At 41.3% G+C, this 13,858-nt stretch overlaps 1 protein-coding gene across 9 annotated transcripts in view; it reads right to left on the bottom strand.

Annotated features, from left to right (window-relative positions):
- The window catches only part of LOC103058931 (C4b-binding protein alpha chain), a 42,186-nt gene that overhangs the window by 26,646 nt on the left and 1,682 nt on the right, over positions 1–13,858 (bottom strand). For 7 of the 9 annotated variants that reach the window (XM_088154578.1, XM_088154579.1, XM_088154576.1 and 4 more), the window contains exons 2-3: positions 11,743–11,814; positions 379–564 (exon numbers count right to left, since the gene is read on the bottom strand). In XM_088154578.1, the coding sequence (XP_088010704.1) occupies positions 379–564; positions 11,743–11,814 (258 nt within the window). The remainder of the gene's footprint in view (positions 1–378; positions 565–11,742; positions 11,815–13,858) is intronic. The other 2 variants (XM_088154582.1, XM_088154584.1) reach the window with 2 other exon arrangements.

Below are 13,858 nucleotides of genomic sequence, written 5' to 3'. Positions count from 1 at the left end.
TTCACAAATAATCTACTTGTGCAATAATTAACATCTATATCCTTAATGTATATTAACCAAAAACAAATAATTATACAATTGTGAGAGCACATTTTTCTGCAAATTTCTCCCATTATAGCACTGCTTATGTGTGGCTGTGTCTGGGCTGCAAAATCCAGATACCCACTAGAGGTCAGCAAAGAGCCAGAGTTTCTCTTCTGCCATCTAGCAATCCTCCAGGTTTCTGAGCCAGAACTGGCAGCTTTAGCTTATTTCTAAGAAAGCGTTACAACAACCAAATAATAGGAGGTCCTTGGTGTTTTTTATATTTCAAGTCTTATAGTAACTCCTTAAACACAACAAAAACAAATACATTTTCCGAGTAAGAAAAACACATACTTCTGCAAAAGTCTTTCACTGGTTTCCAGGAACCACGATGACATCTCATGACACTCACATTTCCAGTGACTGGTTTAAATCCTACTTTGCACTTGTAAATAATACGATGATAATATGAAATGGCTGGGAAACTAAAGGCTGGTTCAGAGCCTTCAAATACTGGTAAGTTAGCAATAAGACAGTGATCTGGGGAAAAGCAATAGTTAAAGATATCATATAAAATAATGGGAGTAAAAATTATATTTGTTCTATTAAAAAATGAAGCATTAATAAAAAAAACATTTTACATTGTATTTATAGATCTTTCCCATGGATCTTTTCCTGTGCAAACTGTCAGGATTTTCTTTCTCATGGGAAAGATCTATAAATGTCGGAAAGATGGGATTTTGTAATCAGTTATTTACTATCTGAAAAAAACTGATTTTTGTCTTGTCACTGGTTCTTTAAACTTGGTAAAAGAATTTGCAAAGAAAATGGAGAAATATTTTAAAATGAAGTATTTGGGTATGTTAAGATACTACCTTGGTATTGAAGTGCATAGAACTGAAAATGGAGAAATCTATCTGAGTCAAAAGAAAAAGATAGAACAGTTGTTAGCACAGATGGGGATGTCAGATGCAAAACCTGTAAAGACCCCAATGACATGTGATTTCTTAAAACATGAGACATGTGAAAAGTTGTGTGAAAAACCTGAAGTGTACCATTCTGTGATAGGTTCAATCCTTCACCTAGCCCAATGGACACGTCCTGATTTATCCTATGCTGTTGGAGTTTTGAGTCGTAAAGTAGCTAAACCAGCTGAGCATGATTGGCAAGGATTAAAAAGGGTAATGAGATATTTAAAAGGTACAGTAGATTTTTGTCTCAAAATGCCAACCAAAGGGTCTGAAAAGCCTGTAATTTTTGTTGATAGTTCATTTGCAGAAGAAGGTGACAGAAAGTCAATAACTGGGTTTGTTTGTAAATTTGGTGAATCCACAATTGCGTGGAAAGCAAAGAAACAAACATCAATTGCCTTATCTACTGCAGAAGCAGAATTCGCAGCTTTGTCAGAAACAATTTGTGAATTAAGATGGTTTCATCAATTATTCACTGATTTAGGCATCAAAGTGTCATTGCCTTATACAGTGCATGAAGATTCCCAGGCCTGTATAGGGTTAGCTAAAACAGAAAACTTAAAAGCTCGTACTAAATATGTGGATGTAAAGTACAAAAATGTAAGACAAGCTATGTTAGAAAATTTCATTGATCTTGTGTATTGTGTATCTGAAGCAAATCTTGCAGATGTATTTACCAAAGCATTGCCTATTGTACAACATGAAACAATGTTAACCAGACTTGGGTTTGAACAAATGTAATTGATTCTATATTGTTGTAATCAATTGTCTGTATTATTTTTGTAACGTGTAATTGTTGTGTCGAAAACGGGCTGAGAGGGGTGTCAGGATTTTCTTTCTCATGGGAAAGGATTCATCCCGTTATCTATTCAACAATAACAAATAATATTTTGACTACAGAGATCATGTGAAAAACACCTGTTATTGTGTGTTGTGTATTGTGCTATTTACTGCCACCTATTGGCGTGTGTATGCTAGGTACCCAGTGGGGGTGGCATAGAGCTATAATATAAGGGGAGGAAAATGTTCAGTTTCTCTGAGTAGTTGTTAGTTGTTTTAGTGTTAGCCACTATGTAGGTTTTATGGGCTACATAGTTGTAACAAAGTACCAAGTAGCGTACCTCTTCTCTAAGAGTTTGTAGCTAGAGATTTTGTTAAGCTTGTGTTGCTAATAAGTCTTGGATGCTACATTAAATGAGAAGATGTGTTGTTCTTTATATTTTATATGATATTTGCATTTTATGGAATTTTGCATTTTTATCAATAAACACCAGTTAGTATATATTTTCTGACTGGATTTCTTTGGAAAACAAGAAATGGACATTGCATTGTGTTTGCTGTCATGGCTAATATTTTTCTGGAGTTTTTGCTGCGCTTTGCACAAACAGGAGTGTTTGTGATTATCACTCTGCCCGACACAAACTCCTATAAAATTAGCAAATATCCTCTTTCACTGTTCTCCTTGTTTCATAAGGTTCATGCTTAAAACAAAGTTACTCTAACAACCTGATGATTTTAAGAAAAGGTGGAATCCTGTGAAATCCTTTTAATATCAGGAAATATACAAAGGAATACACTGAAATAAGACATGTAAAATGCTAAACAGATCCAAATGACAATTTGAAATCAATAAAGGATATACATAAAAACATGGAAAAAGCACAGCATTTTTTAAAAAATGTTAGAGCTGTAGGCATTGGTGAACAGGTGACTGTCCCTCCCTGAAGCCAGTTGCTTCTTCCACCAGGTGGAGGAGCAATCCCTCAGTTTGTAACATATACGTCTGGTGTTAAGTTTGTTCAGTGTGTCAAGCAACCTAATGGTCTGTAATTTCTTGGGTCATCTCTTTTCCCTTTTTAAAAGCTGGGTACTCTAATTGCAAGCCCTCAGTCTCTATGTTTATCTATAAACACAAAGAGCAAAGCCAAAAGAGAGGCCCACCAAGCCAAATTATTCTTTAATATCTCAGATATTAGATCATTGCCTGGAGCCTTATCTGGTCTTAAGTTGGCAATTACAACTGCATGTTCTTAACTTCAGCAATTCTTAATCAGCAACTAAAGCAGAATGTTTTCTATAGAATACCAATGGCTTTTTTATTCACAAATTCATCTTTATACAGTTCTCTAAAATACCTTTTCCAAGCCTCATGTGGAATAGTGTTATCCATATAGAATGGGTTGTTTTTAGGATGAGAGGCAGCATTAATTAAATTCCATGGGCAGCCCTTGTTTTCAATGGAGCCATTCAAAATACTTAGCTAAAGGGTGTTGGTCATCCAAGCCAGATAAAATCCTAAGCAGTTTAACTTACTATCCTTCATACTGGATCAAGAAAAGAGGCTCTGTTTCAATGTTGGATGGGCAGCCCTTGTATCCAGCCTATAAAAGGATGACATCTGGGCCTAATCTAACATTAAAATCATGTGTGACCACTACCTATACATCTAGAAAAGCAGAATATGAATACACACACACACACACACAGAGTAGGTAGGTAGGTAGGTAGGTAGGTAGGTAGGTAGGTAGGTACATAGTTGATAGATCAATGGAGACCTGTTTCCTGATCTGTGAATATTGCCTCAATGGGCGTAGATAGGTATTACTTACTAATATCTACTAATACTGTGCCTAAAATGGATTGTGTTTTATTTAATTGACTGTCTCTCTACTTATTTTACTACTCATAGTGGAAGCTAATACCTTAAATCTTCCTTTAGTCTACCCTTTCCCACATTAGCTATTGATCCTAATGAATATGAGCTAAAATCCTTGAGCACTATCTCATTAGTTGACCAGATTTCTTGAACCATGATGGCATATTTAGAAATATCTTTTAAAAAGATATTTTAAAGGGAGGCAGGACCCAGGCGACTAGTCCACCCCCAGCACCCGATGGACCCATCAGTGTTTCAGAGGGAGCTGGGGGATTTTCCCATGGATCTGCTGCACAGTCCAGCAGAGGCCTTGGCTGCTGCCTGGAATAGGGAGGCAGCCGGGGCCTTGGACAGGATCACGCCTATGCGACCTCTCTTGCCACATCGGCCCCGACACTCCCCATGGTTTACGGAGGAGTTGGGTGCTAAAGAGGGTTAAGAGATGTCTAGAGCACCGCTGGAGGAAAACAAAGACCGAATCCAACCGAACACAGGTTAGAGCCGCTATCAAGGCCTACCTTGTGGCAATAAGAGTGGCGAAGCACCATTACTTCTCCGCCCTTATTGCATCCGCAGAATGCCGCCGGGAGGCCCTGTTAGGATCACTAGGTCCCTCCTTGGTAAGGGGGATGTGGGGGTTCATTTGCAGGGTCATGCGGAGGAATTTTCGGAGCATCTGTAAGACAAAGTCACTCGGATTCGTTCCAAGTTAGACTCCGAGCATGGGGCAGGGTCTGGGGAGATACCGGGGGACCGTTCTTACCCAGTTATCTGGGAACAGTTTGATCCTGTTGTTCCTGAGGAAGTGGACGGGATCCTAGGGACTGTGAAGGCCACCACTTGCCGTCTTGACCCATGCCCCTCCTGGCTGGTGAAAGTAGCTCGGGAGGTGACACATGGTTGGACCCAGGCGATGGTTACTACATCCTTGAAGGAGGGAGTGTTTCCAACTGCTTTTAAGGAGGCATTGGTGCACCCACTCCTCAAGAAACCCTCCCTGAATCCTACCATACTGGACAATTTTCGTCCAGTCTCCCACCTTCCCTTTTTGGGGAAGGTGGTTGAGAAAGTGGTGGCATCACAGCTCCAAAGGGTTCTGGAGGAAACGGATTATCTGGATCCCTTCCAGTCAGGTTTCAGGCCCAGTTATGGAACGGAAACGGCATTGGGCACACTTATGGATGACCTCTGGCAGGAGCAGGATGGTGGAAGTGCGACCATCCTTGCTCTCCTTGATCTCTCAGCGGCTTTCGATACCGTCAACCATGGTATCCTGTTGGGACGGCTCAGGGAATTGGGGGTGGGTGGCACGGTTTTGTGCTGGTTCACCTCCTTTCTTCAGAGCCGATCCCAATCAGTGGTGATAGGGAGCAAGAGGTCCCATCCTCGGCCCCTCCTTTGTGGGGTGCCGCAGGGTTCGGTTCTCTCTCCGCTCCTTTTCAACATCTACATGAAACCACTGGGTGAGATCATCCGTCATCATGGGATGAGGTATCATCAGTATGCTGATGATACTCAATTATATATTTCCATCCCTGGTGAGGTAACTGATGCCATGACCGCCCTCTCGTGTTGCCTGGAGGCTGTGAGGGACTGGATGGGGAACAACAGGCTTTGGTTGAACCCTGGTAAGTCGGAGTGGCTGTGGGTTAATGGTTCCTCTGTATCCGGGATCTTGTCATCTTTGGTGCTGGATGGGGTGGCACTGCCCCAGACAGACCCAGTGTGTAATCTGGGGGTCCTCCTAGACTCATGGCTCCTGCTTGAAGGGCAGGTGGCAGCCGTGGCAAGGAGGCCCTTTGTACAACTTCAGGTTGTGCATCAGTTACGCCCTTTCCTGGATCAGGATGCCCTTCGAACAGTCACTCATGCCTTTGTTATCTCCCAGATAGACTACTGCAATGCCTTCTACATGGGGCTACCCTTGAAGAGTATCCGGAAGCTACAGCTGGTCCAGAATGCAGCCGCACAGGCTATTTTTGGAGCCCCAAGGAGCCCCCATGTAACACCATTGCTCTGCGAGCTGCATTGGGTACCAGTTTGCTTCCGGGTCCAATTCAAGGTGTTGGTTATCACCTTTAAAGCCCTACATGGCATGGGACCTAAGGGACCGCCTCTCCCCCATGACTTCAACCCGCCCCACCCAATCACACAGAGAGGGCATGTTTCGGACCCCTCAATAAAAGAACTTTGATTAGCGGGATCCAGAAGGCAGGCTTTTTCTGCGGTAGCCCCCGGTCTTTGCAACATTCTGCCCCCGGAGGTGCAACTGGCCCCCTCACTCCTGGCCTTCCGTAGGGCTTTGAAGACCTGGTTCTGCCACGTGGCCTGGGGTGGGGAGGGAATATCTCAAGCATGGGGATGGCTAGCCCCATAGAGGCCTTCTGTCTTCAGCCTCAGATTTTTCATTCTCTTGGACTCTCCTTCCCCTTTTTTAGAAATGCTTTTAACTGATGTTTTATGTATTTATATATATTTATGTTTTAATGTTCGGTGTGAGTCACCCAGAGTTCCCCCATTGGGGGGAGATGGGCGGGGGAGAATTGTAATAAATAAATAAATAAATAAAATAAATAATTTACAGGGGGGAAAAACTTTCCCTGTAGCTGAAATGCAATATTGATTGATTGACTGATTTTATTAAATGTATAAGGCTGTCCAATTCTATAATGATTCTGCACAGCATACAATAAAAAGCAAAAATGAACTACAGATAAAATACAAATGGGAAACACCAAATGTTCAGAAAAAACAACAATGGCCACTCTATCCATAAGAAATACAGAGAACCCATTAGTCACTCAATTGAAGGCCTGAGGGAACTAGCACTATTCCACATGAGGCTAGGGAAAGGTATTTTAGAGAAATGTATAAAGATGAATTTGTGAATCAAAAAAGCCATTAGTATTCTATAGAAAACATTCTGCTTTAGTTGCTGATTAAGAATTGCTGATGTTAAGAACACAGTCAAGGTAGGACCTAGATGTATCTCAGGGGAGATAGTATTCCAAAGGGCAGGTACTAGTCATACAAGGCTCCTTAGGTCCCACCAGATGGCATGACTTAACAGAGGGGACCAGGATCATGCCTACTCTTTTCAACTATACCAGTTGGGCAGAAACTACAAGAGACAGACAGTACTTTAGATAACCAGTGCAGCTCATGAAGCAAATGATGTGCCATGCCCATAATTGCCCTTGCTGCTGCATTCTGGACCAGCTGCAGTTTCTGAGTGGTTTTCAAGGGGAGCCCCATATAGAGTGCACTGCAATATTCCATGTGCAAGGTGACCAGAGCATAAGTGACAGTCTAAAGGACGCAATTTGTATGCATGATGGATATGTGCAAAGGCCTTCTCAGCCACAGCTGTTACCTGTTCCTCAAACAGAAGCTGTAAGTCCAAGAAGACTCTCAACTTGCACACCAATCCCAAACAGGGCAGAGCAACTCCATTCAGGATATGGAACTTCCCTGGCTCCAGGGGGTCCAAAAACCCACAACCATCTTTCAGGGTTGAGCTTGAACCTATTCATCTAGGCCTCTGAAGCATTTAAGCATTGCCTGGTCAGTGTGGGGTTGAGATGTACATTTGGGTATCATCCACATATTGATGATACCTGACCCCAAACTGATGGATGACCTCACCTAGCAGCCTCATGTAAATATTAAACAGAATGGGCAAGAGTGTGGAGCCCTGAGATAACCCACATACTAGAGTCTTGGACTTGTTCCCTCCTCTCCTATCAACATCAACTGGATCCAACCACAGGAAAGGACAAGAACCAACCTAACAGCATATCCCCTACTCCTTCAAGTGAAGCAGAAGGATATCATAGTTGATAGTATCAAAAGCTACCAAGAGATCATAGAGAACCAGGACAGTTGTACAACTCCAATCCTGGCTCCTCCAGAGGTTATCAGGAAGTGTAACCAATGAAGCAGATAATCGGTTTTCTTCAGAGCCCTCTGTAGTTGGAGCCCAATCACTTTCTTGACAATTTTCCCTAAAAAGGGAAGATTGGAGACTGGATGAAAATTATCCACTACAGTTGGGTGTTACATAGGCCTAATGAGAAGGAGATACATCATTTTATGTTGTTGATAGAAGTCAAAATGGAAATTCCCCAGAGTATCCTGAGAAAGAGTATGCTGCATAACTAGAGTATCTAAGACCAACTGGTATGACTCACTTTTAATTACTGATTAAGCTGGCTCTATTAATACTCCAGCAGTATCATGAGAATTGTACAGGATTCATTTAGCATCTATAATTCTTCTGACAAGATATCATCAGTTTGTTGTATTTTTTTTTTTTGGTTGGGGACATAAGCTTTTGTCTAGGCTCACAATCTAAGTCTAACTCAATCTTTGCCTGATAGTCGAGAGGCTTCCATCCTCTTATTACTGCTTCTACTGTCACCAGATGGAACACAAGCATACTGAATAAATCAGGCTAGCTGATTAAATACCTTCTAGGGAAAAACAATCGTATCTTCCAATAGCTTATGGTCGTTTTGTGCAGTTATACATCCCATTGTTATAGCACTTTATATGGCACTTTATGGCCATACACCAACATTGGTTGATTGGGTAGTCAGATCTAAAAGCATTAGGGGCTACTTCATTTCTGGGTCATCATTAATCCTAGCATGCTTCTTTTACAATATTCAATTCTCCAAATACTAATCACTGGCAAATTTTTCCTGCATAGTTAAGATTCCAAAAAACTAATGCAATTATTCAGACCATTGTGACTGGCAACCACCATCATTTCCTGGGCTTTAATTCATATTCCAAATTAGAAACTTTTTCTTAGAACTGTTTAAGAATACTACTGGTCTTTGTAGTTGATGTTCAGAGAGAAAAGATAGGTTCTTGTATTGGGTTCAAAGCTTTTAAATGGCAAAGAATATCTCTCAATAAATTACCCATTGTGTCTTCCTCTGGTACCATGGAATGGTTAATACTGGAGCTGAAGCAACATGCTTCTTGGCTCTAGTTGTCATGTTCAGAACAAAACTCAATGAAATACTGCAATGTAAATATCTTTAATTTAGTGGATTAATAAAGTGTACACACAGTGGATATTTCATATAGCTTAAAAGAGAAAATAATGAGAGAAGAGAGAGACAAGTGCTCACATTGCCATCTCTAACCGGAAGTCTCAGCTGCTGAATTTTAGATTATCTACTTCCACTGGATCACCAAAAAAGCTTTGTCGTTGTTGTTGCTAGTTTTTTTTTGGTGATTTCCCATTTATCTGTGTTTTATACTGTGAATTATGAGCATTTTATTCATTTTTTTCCACTGTGACATACAGGAGTAAGCTGGAGTACTAATATGAAAAGATGTGAGTAACAATGGTATGAAGAATGATAATGAAAGATAATGAGCAAGAATAAAATGAAACAGCAGCACAGGAACAGTTCTGAACCACAGATGAATCCTAGACACTCTAAACAGCTTAAAATAAATTTGTTGCAGTATACGGATATGACAAGTTGTACTCCTTTATATTTTCTAATTATGCTGTTCTAGATTGGGAGAGTAAAGAGCTTCTGTCCCTTGAGGAAGAAGTACAATTAGAGGGCAGAGAGGAAGTGAGAATTGAAACTTATCTGCAGCCTTACTTAGATGTGGGGGCCAAAAACAATTTATTAATATGTATTGTCGAAGGCTTTCACGGCCGGCATACGATGGCTGGTGTGGGTCTTCCGGGCTGTGTGGCCGTGTTCTTGAGGTTTTGTTTCCTAACGTTTCACCAGCACCTGTGACCGGCATCTTCAGAGTGCAGGAGCACAGACAGGAGCAGTTCTCTCTGTGCCCAGGATGAGGTGACCCTTTTGTGGGTATTTATAGAGATCTGAGGGGGGGGGAAGGGGTGATTGGGGGGGTGTGGGGGGTTGAGTTACTGAGTGGCTGCTTGTTTTGGTGTCAGCATCTGTGTGTATCTTCCTGTGGATTAGGCAGGGTTTTTTCTTCTATTGAAATGTTAATGAGGGGCTGCTGGGGGTGATTAGCAAGTTCATTGTGTGAACTGTTCACATGTTCTGGTGGTTGAGCTGAGTTCGTTGACCTTTTGCAGGCTGTATTTTTCAGGATTGGTAGCCAGGTTCTGTTGATTTTTAGACTCTCCTCTTTTTTATTGAAACTGTGCTGGTGTTTGTGAATCTCAATGGCTTCCCGGTATAGCCTGGTATAGTGGCTGTTGGTGTCGGAACCAGACTGTTTCTACATGGAACATTTTGAAAAACGGGCTTTAGAAACTGCACCCGCTACCCCAACAGTCCGGTTCCAATTTGTGGATGACACCTTTGCAATTTGGAGTCAGGATGAAGAAGACCTAGAGAAGTTCCTGAACCACCTAAACAGCGTCCACCCCAATATACAATTCACCATGGAAAAAGAAGTGGACGGCCAACTTCCATTTCTAGACACGTTGGTCATACGCAAACCAGAACTCAAATTAGGACACAAAGTCTACAGAAAACCTACCCACACAGACCGGTACCTATTCAAAAACTCCAACCACCACCCACGTCAGAAAAGAGGCATTATCAAAACCCTCATGGATCGTGCCAGTCGGATCTGTAAAACCCAATTCCTAAACTCTGAACTTAACCACCTTAATTGGGTCCTACAAGCGAATGACTACTCCAAAAATGAAATAAAAAGAGCCATCAAACCAAGAAAGCAACATGCGACTGAAGAAGAAAAACAGCCACCCACCAACAAAGTATTTCTGCCCTATATCAAAGGGGTCACAGACCGCATGGGAAAACTGATGGAAAAACACAATTTCCAAACAATCTTCAGACCCACCAGAAAAGTACAAGAAGTGCTAAAATCAGCAAAAGACAAAAGGGATCCCCTCACCGCCGCAGGAGTATACCGCATACCATGCAGTTGTGGGCAAGTATACATCGGGACCACAAAACGCAGCATCCATACCAGGATAAAAGAACACGAAAGGCACTGCAGACTACAGCAACCAGAAAAATCTGCAGTAGCTGAACATGCTCTCAGGCACACTGGACACAAAATCCTATTTGAAAACACAGAGATACTGGACAACACCAACAGCCACTATACCAGGCTATACCGTTGGAAGCCATTGAGATTCACAAACACCAGCACAGTTTCAATAAAAAAGAGGAGAGTCTAAAAATCAACAAAACCTGGCTACCAATCCTGAAAAATACAGCCTGCAAAAGGTCAACGAACTCAGCTCAACCACCAGGACATGTGAACAGTTCACACAATGAACTTGCTAATCACCCCAGCAGCCCCTCGTTAACATTTCAATAGAAGAAAAAACCCTGCCTAATCCACAGGAAGATACACACAGATGCTGACACCAAAACAAGCAGCCACTCAGTAACTCAACCCCCCACACACACCCCCAATCACCCCTTTCCCCCCCCCCTCAGATCTCTATAAATACCCACAAAAGGGTCACCTCATCCTGGGCACAGAGAGAACTGCTCCTGTCTGTGCTCCTGCACTCTGAAGATGCCGGTCACAGGTGCTGGCGAAACATTAGGAAACAAAACCTCAAGAACACGGCCACATAGCCCGGAAGACCCACACCAGCCAATTTATTAATAGTTCAGTCATCTCCAAATAATGGCCAGTAATAATAAAATACATAAGTTTAAAATTCTCCTTGTGAAAAACATACTACAACCATAAGAAAGAGCATTCAAAACTAAATGGAGAATCAGAATACCATAAATATTCCAGACAGGGAGATGAAAATGTAATTATATTAGAAGCTACAAAAGGAAAAATCAATAGTAAAAAATGGAAAAATCTCCCCTACCCTGTTACAATATGATATATTGTTCTCCTGAACTGAGCATACAAATTACTGAAAATAGCAAAGTTCAGTGCTTGATTATTTTTCTTTTTAACTAGGAACAGGATGGAAAATAGGCTGGCAAACCTTTCTAGAGCTGAAAACCTGTTCTATTACCTGTATGTCCCATAGAGAGCCTATTTCCAACATTCTGAAGTGTTTCTCCAATTTTTGAAAACAGATGATGGAAGGAACCGAACTAGAATATCCTCCTCTGACCATTTCTATCTCACCTGTTTTATGCAGATCTGTACTTTTCTCTGCAGATCTGATCCCAAGTGGTTCAAAATCTTTGGAGCCATCTACTATTGTAGAAAAATAGATTAGCACAATTATTGTTAAGCCATATAAACAATATAAACAACAAAGAAGTTAGAGATAAAGACAACTTTATATATATATATATAATCTGCACTCAGTCGTTACCGACTCTGCAGTGACTGCTTGGACGAGTCCTTGCAGTTTTCAAGTCAAAGTGTTTCGGAAGTGGTTCGCCAGTGCCTCCTTCCTAGAGCAGAGCCCAGCTGGTGAGCGCAGGAGGCGGGGTTTCCATTGCTTCGTGCCCTTTTCAGGCGAGCATGGTTTTTCGCACTTACCAGCAACTGCTCCCAACTCCTTTTGCAAGGCGCCGCCAGCATTTTTCCACCCACCAGAGTGAGAGTACCCATTTATCTACTCACGTGAGTTTTCGAACTGTTGGGTTGACAGGAACTGGGGAGGAAACAGAAGCTCACCCTGTTAATGCGAAGGCTAGACTTGAACTGCTGAAGCATCGGCCATTTCTGGCCAGCAACTTTCAGCGTCATTAAGCCGCTGCGCCACCATGTCCATAGCTCTTTCTAAACTCTTGCATTCCATTTATTCTAACATGAATATAGATATTCCTGCCTGCATTTCATCTATCAAAATATGAATACCTTAGCCAATAGGTATGTAATGCAACTTTCCAAGTCTGTATGCATTATGTATGGTATGTGTAAGAGATAATAAAACATTGTGTTTTTCAAGATGTAGGCATCTGTTTTTGCAGGACAGTTCCAATAGCCACTGTTAAGAAGCTTTAGTAAAGCGTCTCTGTATTTGTTGGTATTCTTTAATTGGCTAAAGGAATAATTTTTCCACAACACTACAAATCTGGGAGATTATGGTGTCATTTAGTGACTATTCTTCTCTGAGTTTACCTCTTTCTGCTGCTAGAGAATATGTGCTGTCATTACTAAAGTCTCCAGTCACCAATTCCATGACCGCCTCCAGCATAAGAAAAGTTGAAATGTTGCTCTCTAGTCAAAAGGAAGCCAAGTATTTTCTGCAATATCTGTTTCTCTCTGTTGCTGATAAGTACTTCTTTTAATGTTTACTGTCTACCACCATTGCATCAAATTCATCACCCCAAATTCCTTCTTACAAAGAGCTGGACTGTCAGATTAGTTCTAGACTGACGATTGACTTGCTAACGTCTCAACCATAAATCTTAGCACACTAGTACTCCAGCTGCCTTAAACCAGACTGAAAACTGAAGACTGTCTGAAGTTGAATCACCGATCAATTTAGCTGTTTCAATAAATTTACTGAATGCCTCCTTTATGGTACTTAAAATCTAAAGACAACTCCAACACCTTAAATGCCCCCAAATTCATAGCTCTAGAGATTACAAAGGTGATTGCCCAGGTTCTAATGCCGAAGGCTGCCGCTTTGTAAACCCATTTTAATGTTCTACCTGCCTGACCATCTATATAGGATCTAGAAGACCCTTGCTTCCTCCTACAGGTTGAACAGTGAAAAGAATCCCAAGTCTTTGCAGAGAAGCTACAATTTTTTAGCCAGAGAGGGAAAAGCCTTATATTTAGTATGGTCAGCATTTCTTTATCACTTCAGCAAATTCCACTAGAAATGGAATCTTTAGATCAACACTGGACATTTAAAAAAACAGACCCCTGTTGAGTATTGTATTCCTTGAGTTTCTTTGTCTGCAAGTGTGGAGGCAATCAAATTGCTTCTGCTAATTTTATATCAAAGCTGGTTACCCATCAGTGTTAATAGTCTTTCACAGCCCCCTCAAATTCTTCCATTGAAGCTTGACCCTTTTCGAGTCAGAGACTGCAAAAAAATGGCTAATAAAATGCCAAGGATTCCTATGCTAACCTGAGTTTTCTAACTTACATTGACAATGGAAAGCTAAAGCAGGTACAAAGAAATTAACCTAACAGTCACTGCATAATAATGTGCTTCTCATAGCACAACCATTAATATCTATGTGATATTTGTTGCTAATCTTTATTGGCTTCCTCAGATCAGTCATTGATAAAGATGCAGAGTATGTCCTCTTGTTGTCATCTTTATCATCTTAGA

This window comes from Python bivittatus, unplaced genomic scaffold (genome assembly GCF_059951505.1).
Source record: "Python bivittatus isolate LINGU-HERP-01145 unplaced genomic scaffold, Pbiv_v1 ctg000700_np1212, whole genome shotgun sequence".
In the NCBI taxonomy this organism is placed as follows: domain Eukaryota; kingdom Metazoa; phylum Chordata; class Lepidosauria; order Squamata; family Pythonidae; genus Python; species Python bivittatus.
This window is presented reverse-complemented; position numbering and strand designations above follow the sequence as displayed.